General features: G+C 38.5%; 1 protein-coding gene across 1 annotated transcript; it reads right to left on the bottom strand.

The window, feature by feature from the left end:
- Nucleotides 1-1,469: 1,469 nt before the first annotated feature.
- Nucleotides 1,470-15,913, bottom strand: AMACR (alpha-methylacyl-CoA racemase). The gene is made up of 5 exons (XM_017668130.3): nt 15,560-15,913; nt 13,383-13,526; nt 12,198-12,358; nt 7,067-7,253; nt 1,470-2,112 (listed from the first exon to the last, which is right to left on the bottom strand). The coding sequence occupies exons 1-5, from the start codon at nt 15,804-15,806 to the stop codon at nt 1,703-1,705; spliced, it is 1,149 nt and encodes a 382-aa protein (XP_017523619.3). The 5' UTR covers nt 15,807-15,913; the 3' UTR covers nt 1,470-1,702.
- Nucleotides 15,914-19,075: the final 3,162 nt, after the last annotated feature.

The raw sequence follows: 19,075 nt of genomic DNA, 5'->3' as shown, positions 1-19,075 counted from the left end.
GCTCTAGGAGCTTAAAGCACTGTGAAGAGTTGTTGAACTATCCCTGGAGATAAGCACAAACACAATGTGAGCATAGGAAGGGCCACTAAGAAGAGTGGCTAACAATCACTGAGCACCTACGATGTTTCAGGCACCTCACAGGTACTTGCCTCAGAAACCACAATGATATAGAACTCCAGACCTTTCTGACTCCAAATTTCATAAGCACTGTACGAAACTACTCTATGACTGAGAAACACAGTAAGTGTCACAAAGAAGGCTGTGTTTGAGTCAAGTCTGAGTTTGCTAGATCAACAAACTGGAACAAAAGCAGCCAGGAATACTGTTAGTCCTGGAAAATGATGCAGCATATGCAAAGGAATGGAAGCAAGAAGGACCACAACATATTTAGATAATTCAGGTAATCCAATATAAAGTGCTGGGGATGGGCTCAGACAGCTAGATAGAAGTCTTATTATAAATAGATGGTCGATATGCTATGTAAATGGGTTTCTATTTTATTCTATAGGAAAAAAATGAGAACCAATGAAGAATTTTACAGGGCTTCAAAGACCACTTTGATGTCAAAAACATTACTAGTAGAGCAACACAGTGGAAAAAACAATGTAGGCAGTGATATCAGTGGTCAGAAGTCAGATAGGGAAGCTGAGGGGTAGTCCAGGGAAGAGATAATGAGGTTCTTTCCTCTAATAAATATTTACAAAGTTTCCACTCTGGGCCAGGCACTATTCTGTAAACTGGGGATTTAGCAATGAATGAAACCTCCAAGTTCTTCATAGTTTCTATCCTAGATGGAGCTAGTTGAGCAGTAGAGTAGGGGTTAATCAATGTAATGTCAGCAGTGGAACATGGTATGATGAAAAATGAAATAGGAGAGGGACAGCAAGCAATGAGGTGGCTGCTATTTTAGACAGGGGTCAGGAAAGAACTCTCTGTAAGGTGACATTTGGGCAGTGGCCTATATGAAATGAGGGGTAAGCCATGGGCCTACTGGGGACAGAGGGAGACAGGTTGGGAAGGAAGGCCAGAGATGGTAAGAGGAGGAAGAATCTAGTAGGACTTACAAATGGATGACAGTACAATTTACTAAGAAGCATGTTTGGGTGGGTGATGCTAACAAGAAGCTACAGAGAGGAATTGGGCTCTCAGTTGATAGGTTGAGATGGAGAAGTGTGTTTTCTGAAGGAATCCTTAAGAAAATTTTCTAAAATTCCAATTCAAAGACACTAGTAAATGAATTCCTTAGGAAATTAAAAGGATGAGATCTTTCTAAGGACATTTATTTTTGGTTAACTACTGATAAATATTTCAGTGAGTCACAAAATGCTTTTAAGTGCTAAAGGCCTTCCTTGAAAGCTTTTCACAAACTTAAAAACAAGCACATTTTAGGGCAAAAAAAACCTTTGTTTAATAAAAAACACTATATTAACTCATTTAAGTATTTAACATCAACAAATACAAAAATGAGGTAAGTTGGAAGGCAGAAAAATTGCCATCATTTAATAGAAATAAGCTAAAAACATTCCTCAATCAAAAGCCATGATGTTAATTAATCATCAGTATTCAATCATTAGTGTGCGATTAGAATCTTGTTTCTTGATTAGAATAGTCGGATGACTGCAATGTTCTTTCACATTTCTATGCATACCATTTTAGGTATTAGTCTATACTGTAAATCCAATATTCACTTGAGCTATGGAATTTAGAGATTAGCTCTTGGCTTATTACTTTGAATAATTTTTTCTAACTCAAGTTGATTGATCTCTTCCTGGCTGAACCCAAATTCTTTAAGTATCTCCTCAGTGTGCTCTCCCACAAAAGGCTCCCTTTTGGAAGAGGGGACAGCTGGGGTGTTTGACAGCAGAGGTGCAGGGCGGGGACATACAGCCTGCTCCCCATCAGTGATAAATGAGCCCCGTTCTTTATTATGCTCATGATGGGTAACCTCTTCAAATGTCAGAACTGGAGTCACACATGCATCTGTGCCTTCAAAGATCTGGCACCACTCTGCCTTTGTCTTCTTTGCAAAAACATCTGCAAGTTTCTTCTTCATTTCTGGCCAATCAGCCCTGCTCATCTGATCAGGAAGTTCATCAGACTTTAGCCCAAGTCCTGAGGGAAAAAACACAATTTCTTGAAATCTTATGCTTTCATGGAATGATTATAATCAATGAAAATTAGTTTTGAGCTCACCATACTATCCAAAATAGGACATTCTATAAGGGTTCCTCAAATGGGTTAAGAGAAGAAATTCTAACTCTGCCTGATGTTGGAGCAAATGACTGCAGAGGGTAGAGGTACAGGTAGCAGGACTCAAAACAGACTTTCTATTGCCAAGATTTTATTATTAATGTTTCATCAAAGAGGTCTATTTTTAATGGGCTATTTTTTAGAAATCTCCCTCAGGTTTTTAAAAATGAATATTCTAATGATGCTATTATTTGTCTTACTGAATTAAAATAACCCCATATTTTATATAATGCACCCATATGCTATAAAAGACAAAATTTTAACCATTTTACACAGGACTATCTCAGTTTTCAAAGAGAAGCTAAAGATAAATGGCTAAATTCAAGACTGTAATTTGACAAATAACTCATTTCTCTTTATCTTGGTCAGATAAAAGCTCTAGGAGGACAGCAATATTTAACTCATTACCTTACAACACTGCCCTGAACTAAGAACAAAGGATCTGTAAGGAAACCAAAGACTCATGCAAATTGTTCCTGCAGCAAAGAGGATAGAAAGTTATCAGCCAACCAGTCACCCGTGGGCCCAGAGACTTTTCTCTCAAGCATGAGGGTCACTGAAGAGTCCATCAACACACAGTGCAGAGAGGATGAAAGCATCCAGTGGGAGATTTAACAGGAAGGATGGCTTCTCTGGCCCATCACCTGACCTGCAATTCCTTTATTGTCTAGGAGCACCCACCCTGGCAGACTTACCTGAGCTCACAGACATACCAGGCCTAACTAAATTACACCCAAAGGGCCATTTTACTGAGGTTTGGTATAAATGTCAGTTTTAAATGCTCATGGAAGATTTAAATGTGGACGGTTAAGAGTGGAATAATAATGAAAGGCCCTTCTTCTTATGCATAATACTTTTCATAAGTTTAGCCAAGTTAATAAAATAATACTCACTTTTATCATCCTTTCCTTCCCTATTATGCAGAAGAACAATGACTAACTGTAGGCTGCTCTGAAGATGCGGAAATCCCTATAGAGGCAAGAAGCCATGAATATTGCAGACTTTCCTTAGGGTTTGAATGACATAAGGGGATAAAAATTCACATAGCTCTGGATACTTGTGCAAAGGCACCTGTGGAATATACAAGTATATTTTTCTCTGTAGCCAACTGTCCCATTCAAACACCAGGAAAAATATGGAGCCATAGCTTCAGGTTTATCACTGAATCTACCAAGAAATGTTTCTAAGGATGTCTTTCAGTTTGCTTCCTCTTTCCTGATTGCCCCAAACTCTTTGACTGAAAAAAATTAAATGAGCAGTTAGCCAAAATTAGTGATGCAAATCACTGGTGCTGTTGGAAACATCTTTGCTTTTTAGACAGTTATTTTTTATCAGAATCATAACACTAATAAAGTTGGAGCCAATATGTTCCTTCTGTAACAAACACTATGCCTGAAATTACACAGGTCATAATTTGTACACTGCAAAATACCAGAAATTAAAAGACCCCAGGTTCTGCTTCTAAGAGCTCTCACCCCAGTTCTTCTGCTGTCCTATCATCCTGCCCAGCCCACAACTTCCCATCCTGCCTGTGATTCTGATCAAAACAACAGGGCTAAGAATACAAGTAAATGGAAAAATATTCTATATTCATGTGTGAAAGAATTAATATTGTTCAAATGACCATACTACCCAAGGCAATCTACTGTGTCAGTGCAATCCCTGTCAAAATACCAATGCTTTGTATTGAACCACAAAGACTGCAAATGGCCAAAACAATCTTGAGAAAGAAAACAAAGCTAGAGGCATCATGCTTCCTAACTTCAAACAATACTACAAAGCTATAGTAATCAAAACAGTATGGTTCTGGCCCAAAACAGATACACAGATCAAGGAAACAAAATAGAGAAAAAATAAAGGAGATAAGAATATACAATGGAGAAAAGACAGTCTCTTCAATAAATGGGTGTTGGGAAAACTGGACCACTATATGCAGAGAACAAAACTTAGACACAAAAATAAGTTTGAAATGGATCAAAGACCTAAATATAAGACCTAAAACCATAAAACTAGAAGAAAACATAGACAGTAAACTATTGGACATGGATGTTAGCAATTTTTCTCTAGATATGTCTCCCCAAGCAAGGAAAACCAAAGCAAAAATAAACAAGTGAGACTACATCAAACTAAAAAGCTTCTGCAAAGCAAAGGAAACCATCAACAAAAGAAAAAGGCAACTTAGTGAATGTAAGACTATCTCTGCAAATGACTTATCCAACAAAGGGTTAATATCCAAACTATATAAAGAATTCATATAACTCAATACCAAAAAGACAAATAGCCTGATTAAAAAATAGGCAGGCCTGAATGGACATTTTTCCAAAGAAGACATACAGATGGCCTACTGACACATGACAAGATGCTCAACATCACTAATCATCAGGGAAATGCAAATTAAACTACAATGAGATATGACCTCACACCAGTTAGAATAGCTACTATCCAAAAGACCTGCAATAACAGGTGTTGGCAAGGATGCTGGGAAAAAGCAATCCTCTTACACTGCTGATGGGAATGTAAATTGGTCCAGCCACTATGGAAAGCAGTATAAAAGTTCCTCAAAAACAAAAAATAGAAATACCATATGACCCAGCCATTCCACTTCTGGGAATTTGCCCAAAGAAAACAAAATCACTAACTCAAAAAGATATACACACCTCTATGTTTATTGCAGCATTACTGACAATAGCCAAGATATGGAAACAACCTAAGTGTCCATCAATAGATGAATGCATAAAGAAGATATGGTGTATATATATAATGGACTATTATCCATAAAAAGGAATGAAATCTTGCCATTTATGACAATAAGGATGGACCCAGAGGACATGCTAAGTGAAAGACAGAGAAAGACAAGTACTGTATGATTTTACTTATGTGTGGAATCTAAACTATAAAACAAGCAAATAGAAATAGACTCATAAATACAGAGAACAAACTGATAATTGCCAGAGGGGAAGATCACGGGAGGACAGATGAAATAGGTGAAAGAGATAAGGAGGGCAAACTTCTAATTATAAAATAAATAAGTTATAGAGATGAAAAGTAAAGCATATGGGGTCTAGTCAATAATGTAATGCCTCTGTATGGTGACAGATGGTAACCACACTTACGGTGAGCATTTTATAATGTATACAGTTATTGAATCATTATGTTGTATACAAACCAATATAATGGTGTCTATCAACTTTACTTCAATAACAACTTTTTTTTTCAGGAAATAGTATTTATCTTTAAAAAGCAAAAATAAAAGAGACCACGAGACTAACCACCAGTGATTGAGGTGGGCTTTTTCCTAGGCTCTTGACATTCCTATATGGAACTCTGAATTCATTCTGACATAGAAATACCTTATAGACTGTGGCTAGTGTTTACAGTACAAACAGTATTGAATTTCTGGCATTGTAAGTCAAACTGACTTTCAGGGACTGGTCTGGGAAACTTAGGATACCATATAAAACTTGGGAAAGTATGTTTTGATTTCCAAAAAATGACCTGACCTTACACATATACATATACACAATTATACAAAATATTAAGTATGTGTCATAAACTTTGATTAAAATCAGACACATAGAAGCAGTCAAAAATTCATATTAAGTATGCAATGATATATTAATAAATAAGCATTATTTGTTATAATGAAAAAATATAAATGAACTTGATTAAGGAAATGGTTAAATAAATTTTAGTATAGGCATACTATAGAATATCATATGGCTGCTATGTAAAAAGGGTGATGCTGAAGAGCTTTTGTACTGACAAGAAAAGATATCTTTAGTATATTATTGAATAAAAAGAGATAGCTATTAATTATAAGGTTATATAATTCTATATTATATAGAAATTGTAAATTGTAAAACAATAAAACAATTGTGTTTGCATGTGAACAGAAAAAGTTCTTGAAGGTCATATCCCAAACTTTTCCACAGTGGAAGGATAGGAAGAATTTTTACTTCTTATTTCACATATGTTGTATCACATTTTTTCTAAAACACATGTGTTATTTTGAATTATTTTCATTTTATAAATTGTAGTTAAGGTAATTCTGTTCAATTTTTTGAGGACCTGCCATACTGTTTTCTACACCATTTTACATTCCCACCAGCAATGCACAGGGTTCCAGTTTCTACACATCCTTGCTAACATTATCTTCTGGTTTTCTTTTACTATTTTGAAATTTTAAAACAACTTTAAAAAACTGTCTATTGCTCATCTGATGGTATTACAAGAGTCTTGCTATCTCAAAATGTCATGAAATTCTCAGTATTTTCAGATTTCTTTGCCCAGAAAGCAGCAGGGACACAGCAAAGTTTGTACCTTACAAAAACCTTGTGTATTTATGTTCAGATACTCATTAGCAACATGCCACTAAGAAAAGAAACTGCAAGAAGTGTAAACTGCAGAAGTATCAAGTAATAACATATTCCCACAAAATCTCATTCACCGAAGTCTGTCTGTACCCTGGTGACCCCTAACACTGAAGGACCATAAGGGACATTTGTCAAGGAATAAGAACTGGTGGAACCAGCAAATGCAAGACAAATATTCAACACTACTGAGTATTAAATATAATACAAATATTGAACTTGTCCACAAAAGGATTATTTTTTAAAACACTGAACTATTTTATAGACTTGTTCAATTACCTGTCAATTTAAAACAGAGAAATACCCCAATATAATGATGGCTATTAGGTTAATTAGAAAGTACATATATAATAGAAGACATCATAAATTTCAAAAGGCCCCAAAATAGAGGTTAAAGAACATCCACAGTAAAAGGGGACTACGGGGAGAGAGTGAAAAATTGTTACCTTTGAGCAGCAGCTTGTAGAACCGGGGCTCTATGGCTCCAACAGCCATGAACCCCCCATCCGCTGTCTTGTAAGTTGTGTAGAAAGGTGCTCCACCATCTAATATGTTCTGTCCTCGAGGGTGTTCCCACAGACCCAAGTGTTGAGTTTTCCATAGAAAACTACTTAGATATGCTGCTCCTTCCACCTTTGAAGTAACAAAATATAATACAAATTCAGAAAATTTAACTATACAAGCATGATTAACTTAGGCTTTTAAAAATATTTATGTAAAAATACTTATCTTAGAGTATAGGAAGATTATATCTAATCATACAACATCTTCAGTATTTTCAGAAAATGTGTTAGGGCAGGTTTATGGCAGAGTAGGTTTCAGTTAAGAAAACACTATTTTTCTTAACTATACATGGGGTAAGTGATTCAGTTAAGAAAACACTATTCAGAAAAGACTCAGAAGGAACTACTTTTGTTCTTCCTTTCAAATAAGTCTGGCAAAATATTGATGATTTGTGAAGCTACGTCAGGGTACACGGAATCTCATTATATATTCTTTCTATATTTGTACATATTATAAATTGTCAGGATAAAAAGTTAAAAATAAAGCAAAAAGGCTTTTAAAAATCTATCTTCTAATCTTAGTACCTATAAACACACAGTGTTTGAAGCAGATCACATTTTACATCTTAAATTAAATGATAAATCACCTTACAGTAAATTTAGCTTATCCTAGAATGACTCCAAGCCCCCAAAAACTAATTTGAAAATTTAATATATCTTAAATTCAATAATCACTAGAAAGTTATACAATAAACATAACAATATAGGCAGAGGTATACGGGTTTTCTGAGTCCAGACAACTAGTTTGGGAATGCCTTCCCACTGAGTCTTGCAGTTACAGGAAGGGACTTACATCCTCAACTATGATTATCACAAAGCTGGATGTACTGGGCTATCTAAGGAAGGCTACCTCCCTATCCTTATGTGTTTATGATCCTAATGACTCCAGGACATCCAGAAGGCGTCCTTGTCTCAGAGGTTACAAACAGAGGGACCCCATTCTAGTAGTAAGCATGGAATTTTTTGGAGTGGCTGTGAAACAAATGCAAATATATCTTTGGATACATTCTAATTTTCCCTTTTCACCTGAAACCTCATGCACACCTTAATTTATGGCTCTGACATTTGACATCATCAAGTAGTGGAGTTTCCTTAAATGGTCTATGGCAGTGCTTTTTTTTGAAACTGGGTTACACAGATTTGAAAGAGACCCACACACACACACACACACACAGATATCAGACCCTGTAGTCTATAATTACCTGAACTCTAGAGTTGCCAAGGAAACAGTACTATGAATAACACCAAGAATTCTGCTGTTAAAAGCATTTGAAAACTCCTGGCCTAAAAGAATAAGGTATCTGCTCCCTCTCATCAGCTTCTACAACTATTTGTATCACAAAAGTTCCCAGAGATAGGAAAGTAATGAATATGATGCTTTACTGATCCATTTGGCTGTGAGTTATTAGCCAACACTCACCATATCCTAATGCAAATATGACCCCTGAAACAAGTCTACATTTTCACATACACTAAAACCTTACTATCTTCCTAATCACCATGCAGTTCTGATTAGACACAGTCTGGTAAAGGCTGCAATTATCTTTTACTCCTATTTGACTATAAATAAGGAATTACATGTCATTAGTAAATTATTACTAAATAAATATTTGATCTTAAATTCTACTCAAAACTCCCAATGGCCTCATGTTTGTTTTTAGTTCATTCCTTCTGGACCACAGTGACTGTGCCCACAGTCAGCAGCAGAGGGCAGTGACTGAAAGCTTGGGCTTTCATGCCCATGAAGGTGTCCAGCTGCCTGGGTGCTGCGCTTCTGCCCCTTTCCAGCCATCTGCTCTAGATGAAGGTGGTTAACCTCTCCAAACCTGCAAGTCTTCAAATACCGAATGAGAGTGAGCATGCTCCTTCAAGGGAAGCCTTGTGCACAGCATCTAGCTGTGTGCTTGGCATACAGAAAGTGTGAAGCTGGCCCTGTGGCTGCTACTAGTGCATGCTGGAACTAGGCTAGATGCCAGAGATCAAAAGACGGGTCACACACCATTCCCACTGAAATCACTTCAGATTGGACAAAAAGGACAGTGTGAACATAACCCAACAGCAATACCACAAAGCACAGAAACAGTACAGGGCAGGGAGCATACAGCCTGAGAGAAGAAGGATGTGCAAGCAAAGGTCCCTGACATGAGGGATCTGGTAGGGAGCAGCTATCACAAAGGTCACAAATAACAAATCCAATTTACACTCTTAGTTTTAAACTCTTGAGGTCTCCACCAACATTTAATTCTGTGGCCATTCCTTTTTCTTAGCACTTTCTCATTCCTTTGTTTCCACAGCAACACTCCCTCTGGTCCTCCTGTCCTCTCCTTGGCCTTTGCTTCTCCTCTTCTGCCCACTCACTCCTCAAATGCTGGTGCTCTGTTCCCATCCCTAGCGGACCACACAGGCCCCCAAATGGCTCTGAAACCTGTTTCTCCTCCCTAACTTCCAGTAGTCCATGTAGATATCTGAAAGGCACTTCAAACTGGAAATGACCAAAAATGAATTTTTCTTCTAATAATAATAATAATAATAATAATCACAAAGTGCTTCCTGTATACCAAGCACTGTTTACACACTGAACAATGGATGAATTCATTTAATTCTCCACCAATGCAATAAGGTAGATACATTATCTCCATTTACAAAGAAGGAAACAAAGGCACAGGGAGGTTAAATAACTTACTAAGATCACACAGTCGATGGCAGAGCCACCAGTCTATGCCCTTGACAACTACACCACGCTCCTCTTCGTGTACCAGTTGACCCCCAGGGTGCCAGTGACACCATCCACCAGCCCATCCAAGCCCGAAACAGGGAGTCATCCTCAATTCCTCCCTCTCCTCTCGCTACCAACACTTCACCAAATCCTGGCAATTTTACATATCAAATATCACTTAAATCCAGACCCAGTCTACCATTGACTTTAGTACTTGCCCTGTCTCTCAGCAATAACCCAGTAACTGTCTCTCTGCCTCCAGTTGCATCTTCCTCTAATCCATTCTCCATCCTCCCTCCAAAGATCTGCCCAACAGCAAATGCGTAATGGTGCTGGGCTGGGCTCTCACCAACCAGCGGTGAGACCTTAGACAAACATCTATGGTTCAGCTTTCTCTTTAAAATAGCAATGTAATCTGAGTAAAATGGTTGTTCTGAGGATTTGGAGAAATCACACAGGGAAAGTGCCCTCCACAACACAGGCACAGACTCAATGCATGACAGTGAAAAACTCAAGTATTACGATGTCATTGTTTCCCGTACAAAATGCAGGAATCAGGTGATTCACAAGAAGTTTAGAAAATTGATTCCATCCATAAACAGATGATCCAAATAAGATATTCTGACACATGTAAAGGATACGAGGTTCTTTTTTCTGTTTTTGCAGATTCTCTTCTTTCATTGAAGTATAGTTGACATACAATATCATACTAGTTTCAAGTGTACAACATAGTGGTTCAACAATTATATACATTACAAAATACCATGATAGAGTTATCATCTATCACCATTCAAAGTTACTGAAATATTATTGACTATATTCCCTATGCTGTATTTTCATCCCCATGACTTATTTTTTATAACTGCAAGTTTGTACCTCTTTATCCCTTCACCTAAGCCCTATCCCCCTTCAATATGGCAACCACCAGTGTGCTTTATTTATTTATGTCTTTTTCTGTTTTGTTGGTTTGTTTTGCTTATTAGATTCCATGTTTAAGTGAAATCATATGGTATTTGTCTTTCTCTATCTGACTTGCTTCATTTAGCACAATACCCTCTAGAGCTATCCACACTGCCCCAAATTCATTCTTTTTTTATGGCTGAGTAATATTCCATTGTGTGTGTGTGTCTGTTGTGTGTGCATGCACACATGTACCACATCTTCTTCATGCATGCATACATCAATGGACCCTTAGGTTGCTTCCATATCTTGGCTATTGTAAATAATGCTGGGATAAACATAGGAGTACATTATTTTTTTAAATTAGTGTTCAGTGAATGGAAGAGATTGAAGCCTAGAAGCCTAGAAATATACCCATGCTATACAGTCAATTAAAATATGACAAAGGAGGCAAGAACACACAATGAGGAAAGTAGAATCTCCACTAAATGGGGTTGGGAAAACTGGACAGCTAGATGCAAAAGAATGAAACTGGGTCACTGTCTTATGCCATATATAAAAATAAACTCAAAATTACATAGCTAATTGTAGGACCCAAAACCACAAAACTTCTAAAAGAAAACTTGGCAGTAAAATCCTGGACATTGGCTTTAGCAATTTTTCTTTCTGGATATGTCCCCCCAAGCAAGGGAAACTAAAGCAAAAATAAACAAGTAAGACTACATCAGACTAACTTCTGCAAAATGAAGGTAACCAACAAAAAGGCTATCTACTGAATGGGAGAATATCTTTGCAAATATCCAATAAGGGGTTAATATCTGAAATATATAAAGAACTCAAACAACTCAACACCAAAAAAACCAAATAAGCTGATTAAAAAATGGGCAGAGGATCTGAACAGACATTTTTTTAAAGAAGACATACCGATGGCCAACAGACACATGAAAATATGCTCAACATCACTGATCCTCAGGGAAATGCAAGTCAAAATCTCAATGGGGAAATAAAAAACAAAACCTCAATGAGGTATCACCTCACACCTGTCAGAATGGTTAGTATCAAAAAGGCAAGATATAACAAGTGTTGGCAAGGATGTGGAAAAAAGGGAACTCTTATGCACTGTTGGTGGGAGTGTAAAATGGTGCAGCCACTATGGAAAACAGCTTGGAGGGTCCTTAAAACTTTAGAAATATTATATGACCCAGTAATTTCACTTCTAGGTATTTACCCAAAACAAAAACACTAATTTGATACGAAGCTATTTTAAAGAAAAGGATATCCTTGGTACCTTGGATTCAAACTTTAAATCTCGTTTATCTCTTTTGTCTTGTTCAGAAAAGGTTCTGAGGCAGCCATATATTATACTTAGGCTTATCATCTCCCCCAACTAACACTTACCATGTTTGCATCAATGACCTGACCTTTGCCAGAATATGTGCGTTCAAAAAGGGCCATCAAGATGCCCAGTGCACACATGAGGCTACCACCACCAAAGTCACCCAGGAGATTCAGCGGTGCATATGGATTCTCACCACTTCTGCCAAGTTTTGATAGAACACCTACAGCATTAAAAAAAAACAGTGGGGAACATTGACTATAAATTTAATGTCTCTTTTAAATAAATACATGAACATCTTAGAGGAATAACCAATTTCTCTAGTTGCTGACTTAAGGGAAAACTAGTACATAATGCTTTGCAAAATTTCAACCTATCCAGCATATTTATAAACAGGCTTTACTTTCAACAGAGCTCCATGTTTGTTTTTTTTTCTTCTCCAAAACTTTATCCCAGCTAACATTTTCAGAATTTTATTGCTAAGTTTTTATTCACTGACTTTGGGAAAAAATTATTGTTATCAATTTAGTTTATGGCTTAACAAACTTAGTTTATTTATGGCATAAAGCACTTCTATTCTTATTAGAAAGAGATGCAAGAAAATCAAACACAAGAAAGAGCAAAGTAATTACACTTAAAATAGATGTGAAAAAGCAATTCTACCTTCACTCTTTTCCTCAATCTTTAAATGTGTACTCACAGATTTGAGACTTAATACACAGTTCTTAGAATTCTAGAATTAGGTCAGTCTAAAATGCTTTCTCACAGGCAAAAATCCTAATAAAGTGATATCAACCTGAAAACCACAGGCATTTTCTAGTATTTACAGAAATCTGAAATGGTGGCTCAGGCAATGATTCTTATTGAAGGCAGGGGATAGGGATGTCAGAATCAAACTGTTATCAGCATTTTCAAACTATAGAGCAACCATCCCTATTACCACCAAGTCTCTAACTTCATAACAGGGGCTTGCCTGAGAACTGACCACACAAACGTAGTATGTATAAGTGTTACTAGTGAGGGTGTATTATTCCCACAAATGTATTGAGACGGGGCTGGAGTGGGAGTGAGGGGGGTTTGAGAATGACTGTTCCAGGACAAACCAATACTTTCTGAATAACCATGCTCTCCTTCTAGACTCTGATAAATATTAAAATCTTCACCTTGAAAACTTCTTTTTCATTAGCATAACTGTAATCTTGACTGAGAACAAAACTAAAAGTGTAGAAATAAGTTTTTCAACATACCTGACAAAGCCAAATAGTTGATGTCATGGCCTGCTACCCTACAGAGCCTTCCTGACTGACCAAATCCACTCAATCTGGCATAGATAAGCTTTGGATTCTCCTTCTGCAAAATCTTGGGGCCGAGCTGGAGTTTTTCCATGACACCTTAAGAGAAAAATGAAAATAAAAAAATAAGTTTTTTTAAAGAGAGCATGAACTGAGCATGGGTTAATCCCTTCTCTGTGGCAAACATAAAACAGCATTATACCAAGTAAATACTAACAACATTTGTTGTGAGTTTATATCATGTTTATGTTAATTAAGGACCCAAGAGATGAAGCCAACATTTCAGGAATGTGTGGCATCCTCCCCAGAATTTATTTCCTTCCAGTACTTCTCTGTATCCCTCAGGCATATCCAAGCCGCTTCAGTCCCCATGGTGGGCATTTCATCTCTTTAGTCAGTCCCTTTGTAGTTTCCCAAATCCTCTCCTTAGTAATTTATAAGAAATGATTTGTTCTCTTGGAACAGTCATCCTGGGTCTTTATTTGGACAAAATTTTACTTTTGAATTTTTCTTTATCGGTGCCCAAATCAGTGCCTACCACCTTCTGGCTCATGTTGTACTTATATTCTTCCTATCAGCTCAGAAGCTCCTCCAGCAGGCTTCATGCCTGATCTGTTTCCACAGGCATAAAGTGCCTAGCATCACGTGGGTCACAGCTAGGCTTCCTAAATATACTTGGAAAGATAGGTTATCTTACAACAGCATCCAAGAGAGCTTAAGTTATCAGCAAGTACAATAGTTACTGCACAAAATCCAGGTAACTGGCACCTCAGTCTTCTGGTATTAAAATAAAGATTACATAATAAATCCACTGGCTTTGTCTTCCTAAAGCTATAATGAAATATGGAAGAACTCTAGTCCTCTACCTAGATACACACTGGCGATAGCTCCTGACAGTTACATCTGCATTCACAGTTCTATTTGCCCCCAGTTGCAAGACCTTGAATAAATTATTTAACCATGTCGAACCTAGTTCATCTTTAAATGGGGCATCATTAAGTTATGATATAATCCTAATTATTAAATTATTATTGTTATTATCCCAAATTCAGCTGTGAGGGTAAGTGAATTAACACATTTAAAAATTCCTGTTATCCCACAGACATTCAAATCATTCACCAAACATTTACTGACTTCCTACTATGTACCAGGTGAAGCTTTGGCTCTGTACTTGAGCAAGATCGTTCAGCAGCTGTCTTGAGAACAGATCAGAGTAGTGCTAGACTCAAACATCATCTTTAAAAAGGTTGTAACAACAGTATCAAGGAGGCTGTGGCAGAGATAAAAAGAATCCCTAGTCACAGAAAGGAGGAAGAATGACTGGAGTGGGATCACTGAAATCCAGGGAATGGAGGTGCGTAGTGACTGGAAGATCTGGAGTCATGGGTCAAGTACAGGTTTCTAAGTCAGGCAACTGTACTTCCATTCACTGAGATACATAACACCTAAGAAGGAGGTGTTACTTTAGGAGGGAAGATGATGGGCTCCTTTTAGGGTTTGTTGAAGTGTCAGGGCCTGGAGGACAGCAAGATAAGGAGTACAGGACCTGTGTATTGCAGCGGTCTGCGGCTCTAAAAGAAGGGATACAGGTACAGATTTGGGCATCGTCCACCCGTAAAGGGTGAAAGCGATGGGACTGGTTAAGGTGGCTCCAGAAAGCAGAGTGAAAGTAAAGGAGATTGTGTTGAACCTGGAACGTGGGAACTCCAGCACTGGGCAGGGGGTTAGCCTGGGTCCGCGGATGGCTTTAGAGTGTACACCAACCCCCCAAAAGGCAGCAAAATGTTATCTACCCAGGTAACTAACTATAGGCAGTTTTCCACGAAGAGAATCTATGGCTTTCATTAGATCACCACAGGGTTCATGACCCTCAAATAATTAAGAAAGGCCAATAAGAACGGGTGAGTAGAAAAGAGGAGAACTTGGGAGAAAGAGCCCGAGAAAGGTGTAAGGAGATCACGGGCCACAGCCGTATCTCGGGTTCCAAGTACGGAAGGTAATCTCAAGGGGGGAGTAGTCAAAGCAATGTCAAATGCAACAGGAAGGTCTAGAAAGGCAGGGAAGGGGAAAGGTTCGTGTGACACCAGGGCAACGGTGTGACCGGTACCGGCCCGTGGAAGGCGGGGGCTCACCGTGGCGGAAGGGATCCAGCAGCACGTCTGCCTGGGCGCACAGGCGCCGCAGGATGGCGGCGGCCCGCGGCTGCTTCAGATCCACAGCCAGCGAACGCTTGCCTCGGGCCAAGAGGCGCACTGCCGCGGGGTCGCGGGCCCGGTCCACAAGCACAACCTTCGCCCCAAAGTCCGCCAGGATCATTCCGCAGAACGGTACCGGGGCCAGGCCGGCCAGCTCCACTACGCAGACGGAGCTCAACGCCATGGTGCCCCGGGTTTTCAACTGAAAGAAAAACTTTGCGGCCAGGACTTGGCCACTCGCGCCGACTGGTTAGAGGAACGCACCCCGCTCTCTCCCTTCTGCGCCTGCGCACCCGGGTGAGCGCGCTCTTGAAGCTTCCCAGCCAGCCTTCTGGTGGGGGCAGCATCTTGGTTCCACAATTTTCATTTAACTGGCGTTGCTTTACAGTGAGGGTTTGCCTCTGCTCAGCTTCGAGAGTTTTCCTTTGCCTCCATTTATGAACCTCTGTTAAAAGGTAAACTAAACATATTCAAAGTTTTAAGAGTTTGAGCAAAAATTGGTTCCAATCAGGCAGTGCCCAACAGCAAGTGTTTTATTTTCATTTTTATGACTTTAACAAAGAGAAAATCACAAAGAATGATAAGGCAGACATCCAGATCGACACACTGATACTTTTTTATTTGCTCCCAGTCTATTTTTCTGGAAAATAGGCAGACATAGCTTGAGTTAACCCCAGGATCAGGTTCACATGAATTAGAGCTCTTCACAACACCCAACTTTACTAAAAAGTTCAAAGACAGTGGTCATGGAGAGGCTTAGACAAAGAGGTCTGGGAAATCCACAAGACTCTTCAGGTCCTTCTTGCATTGAAAACATACCCTCTGTTACAGGCTGAATTGTGTCTCTTCAAAATTTCATATGTATGAGGTCCTAACCTCCCGTACCTCCAAATGTGACTATATTTAGAGATTGTCTGTAAAGAAGTAATTAAGGTAAAATGAGGTCACATGGGTTGGTCCTAATCCAATATGACTGATGTCCTTGTAAGAAAAGACACAGGAAACACAGACTGAGCCATGTAAGCACAAAGCAGAGGCAGCGAGCTAGGGTGAGAAGCCTCAGAAGAAAGCAAACCTGCTGACACCTCAATCTTGGACTTCCAGCCTCCAGAACTGTGAAAAAATTAATTTCTGTTGTGTAAGCCACCCAGCCTGTGGTGGCTGCAGACTAATGCAGCTGTTAAGAGGGTGGGGGGAACCTATGGAATTTTGTGATGGTGGCCCTAGCAAACTAATAGTCCCTCTGACCCACTGTTATAAATGAGGTCTCTAATGAAGTTCTCATGTCAGTTAACAGACTTAATTTCATATCCCAGAGAAGTACTTAATTATGGAATCATGCTTCCTAGATTATAGGTGTTATCTAGTAGAAGTAACACTATTGGCTGGAGATACCCTGTTAAGTTCATTCCATAAATAAATTATCTTCCTGCTATCAAATATCATTTATTCATCTGTTTGCCCAAGATCCAGTTACTATAAACAGTCACCTGCCTTTTTCTTCAGGCACCCATGGCATCCCTGTATGAAGGGAGTAAACAACACATCACAGCCCAGCTGCTCTTAACTCCTTCCATAGCTTTGAACTCCTTTAACTCCCACCCACAGCTACCTTTCTTTGCTCCCCCTCACTCCACCATTCAAGACACAAGCACTCCACGATTTTGATGTTTGGCCCCACAGTCCATTATCTATTGATGCTATAGCTGTATGTATATACTATATTTGGTAAACAAAATATAGTAGTATTTTGTGGTTTCAATTTACATCAGTGATGTTACATTGCACTCACTTTTCTGAACTTGATTTTGCACCCCATCTTATGTCATCTGGTCTTCTCATTTCTACTCCTTTCTCTTAGATCAATCAGGATTCTTGGCTAAAATGCAAAAGAATTCATTGGAAAGATATCAGGTAGCTCACATAATTGCCCAAGAAAGCTGAATTCACGTGACTGGCAGAACTTGGGCCGCTGGAGTTGCATTCATGGTGACAGCATGGAAGTCTTGTTAGGACACAGGTTGGCAGAGTCTCCACTCACCTCTGCCCTGTGAGGGATTTATGCCCACCTGTCTGAGTCAAAAGGATAGCTACTAACTTGAAGGGTCTCCCACTGAAAATTAAGATGAGACCGTTAAATTAGAACAATGACTGTGGAGGATTAAAACACATCAAATACATGAAAAATCATGAGTTACTACTGCTTTAAAAAAAAACTCATTAATCACCTTTGGAGGTTGTAGGATACCAACTCATTATTCTAAGAAATGGTAAAGAAAAGAGAAAAAAATCAAGCATTTATCTTGTCTTCCATATGAACAGTATTTCAGGATAACTAAATAGCTATTGCAAGAATGTCTTTCTTTTAAAATGTCACTATTTTGCAACTGCCAATGAAAGAGTGGATTAAACTGTATCATCAAATGGCTGCTAAAAACATTAGACAAAAAGCTAATGGGGCACTATTTTAAAATGCAGATCTGAGATGCCCTGAACCTCCTGATCAGTTTTAATATCATAAAAAGAGACAATAAGACTTTAATGACCTCCTGGTATGATGCAACATATACCACCCATGAAGTTTTCCTGCAAAAAGATTGAGCCTAAATCTAAATACATTATCTGTTTACAATAAATGCAGGGAATAGGGAAAGATGTCATATAAGATCAATGGATATAACTTGCAAACTCCACAATGTTGGAAAGCAAATGATAAATAAATAAAGGAGATATTACTGCAGATACCAAGACTTAGATACATCAATCAAATGTGATATATAAATCTGGTTTGGATCATGACTTAAAAACACACTGTAGAAAGGTATTTATGAGACAATTGGGGATATATTTAGACACTGGATATTAAATGATATTAAGGAATTATTTCTTCTTTTGATGAAGATGTTATGATGATTAGTTTAAAAAAACTAATTTCTCTAAGATACATACTAAAGTTTTTATAGGCCTTGAAAGCTAATCAAGGAACTTCTAATATCTGGACAACTGAATTTTATAATTACCATGAACCAGTGACTCCCTGTCCCTTCCATTTCCCTTTTTTGAATAGGAATGTCTGTACTTATCTTTTCCCTGTTCCACCATTGTAGTATGTGGGCAGGTGGGAAGGCAACACCTTGTCTCTTTCATGCCACACATCAACAGAGCAAGAGGAGATGTACCCAATGACAGCTCATTGAACTAAAGAACTACATTCGAGAAGCCTGGTCCACATATGGATCTGATGTAGATGATGAGATTCTGGACTTTGAGCCAACACTATAATGAGATGAGTCGTCTGGGGACCTTGCAGAGGAGGGAAAGTATTTTGCATGTGGAAGGATGAGTGGGAAAAACTCACTTCTCCTATGTGGGTTTCTCCTTTACTGTCATACTTGTACCACACTCACATCATTTCTGACACCAGGTACACGGGCTCCTTTTTTTTCCCACACC

The sequence above is a fragment of the Manis javanica genome, chromosome 1, assembly GCF_040802235.1.
Source record: "Manis javanica isolate MJ-LG chromosome 1, MJ_LKY, whole genome shotgun sequence".
Classification (NCBI taxonomy): Eukaryota; Metazoa; Chordata; class Mammalia; order Pholidota; family Manidae; genus Manis; species Manis javanica.
The sequence above is the reverse complement of the archived record's forward strand: the minus strand, read 5'-3'. Positions and strand labels throughout refer to the sequence as shown.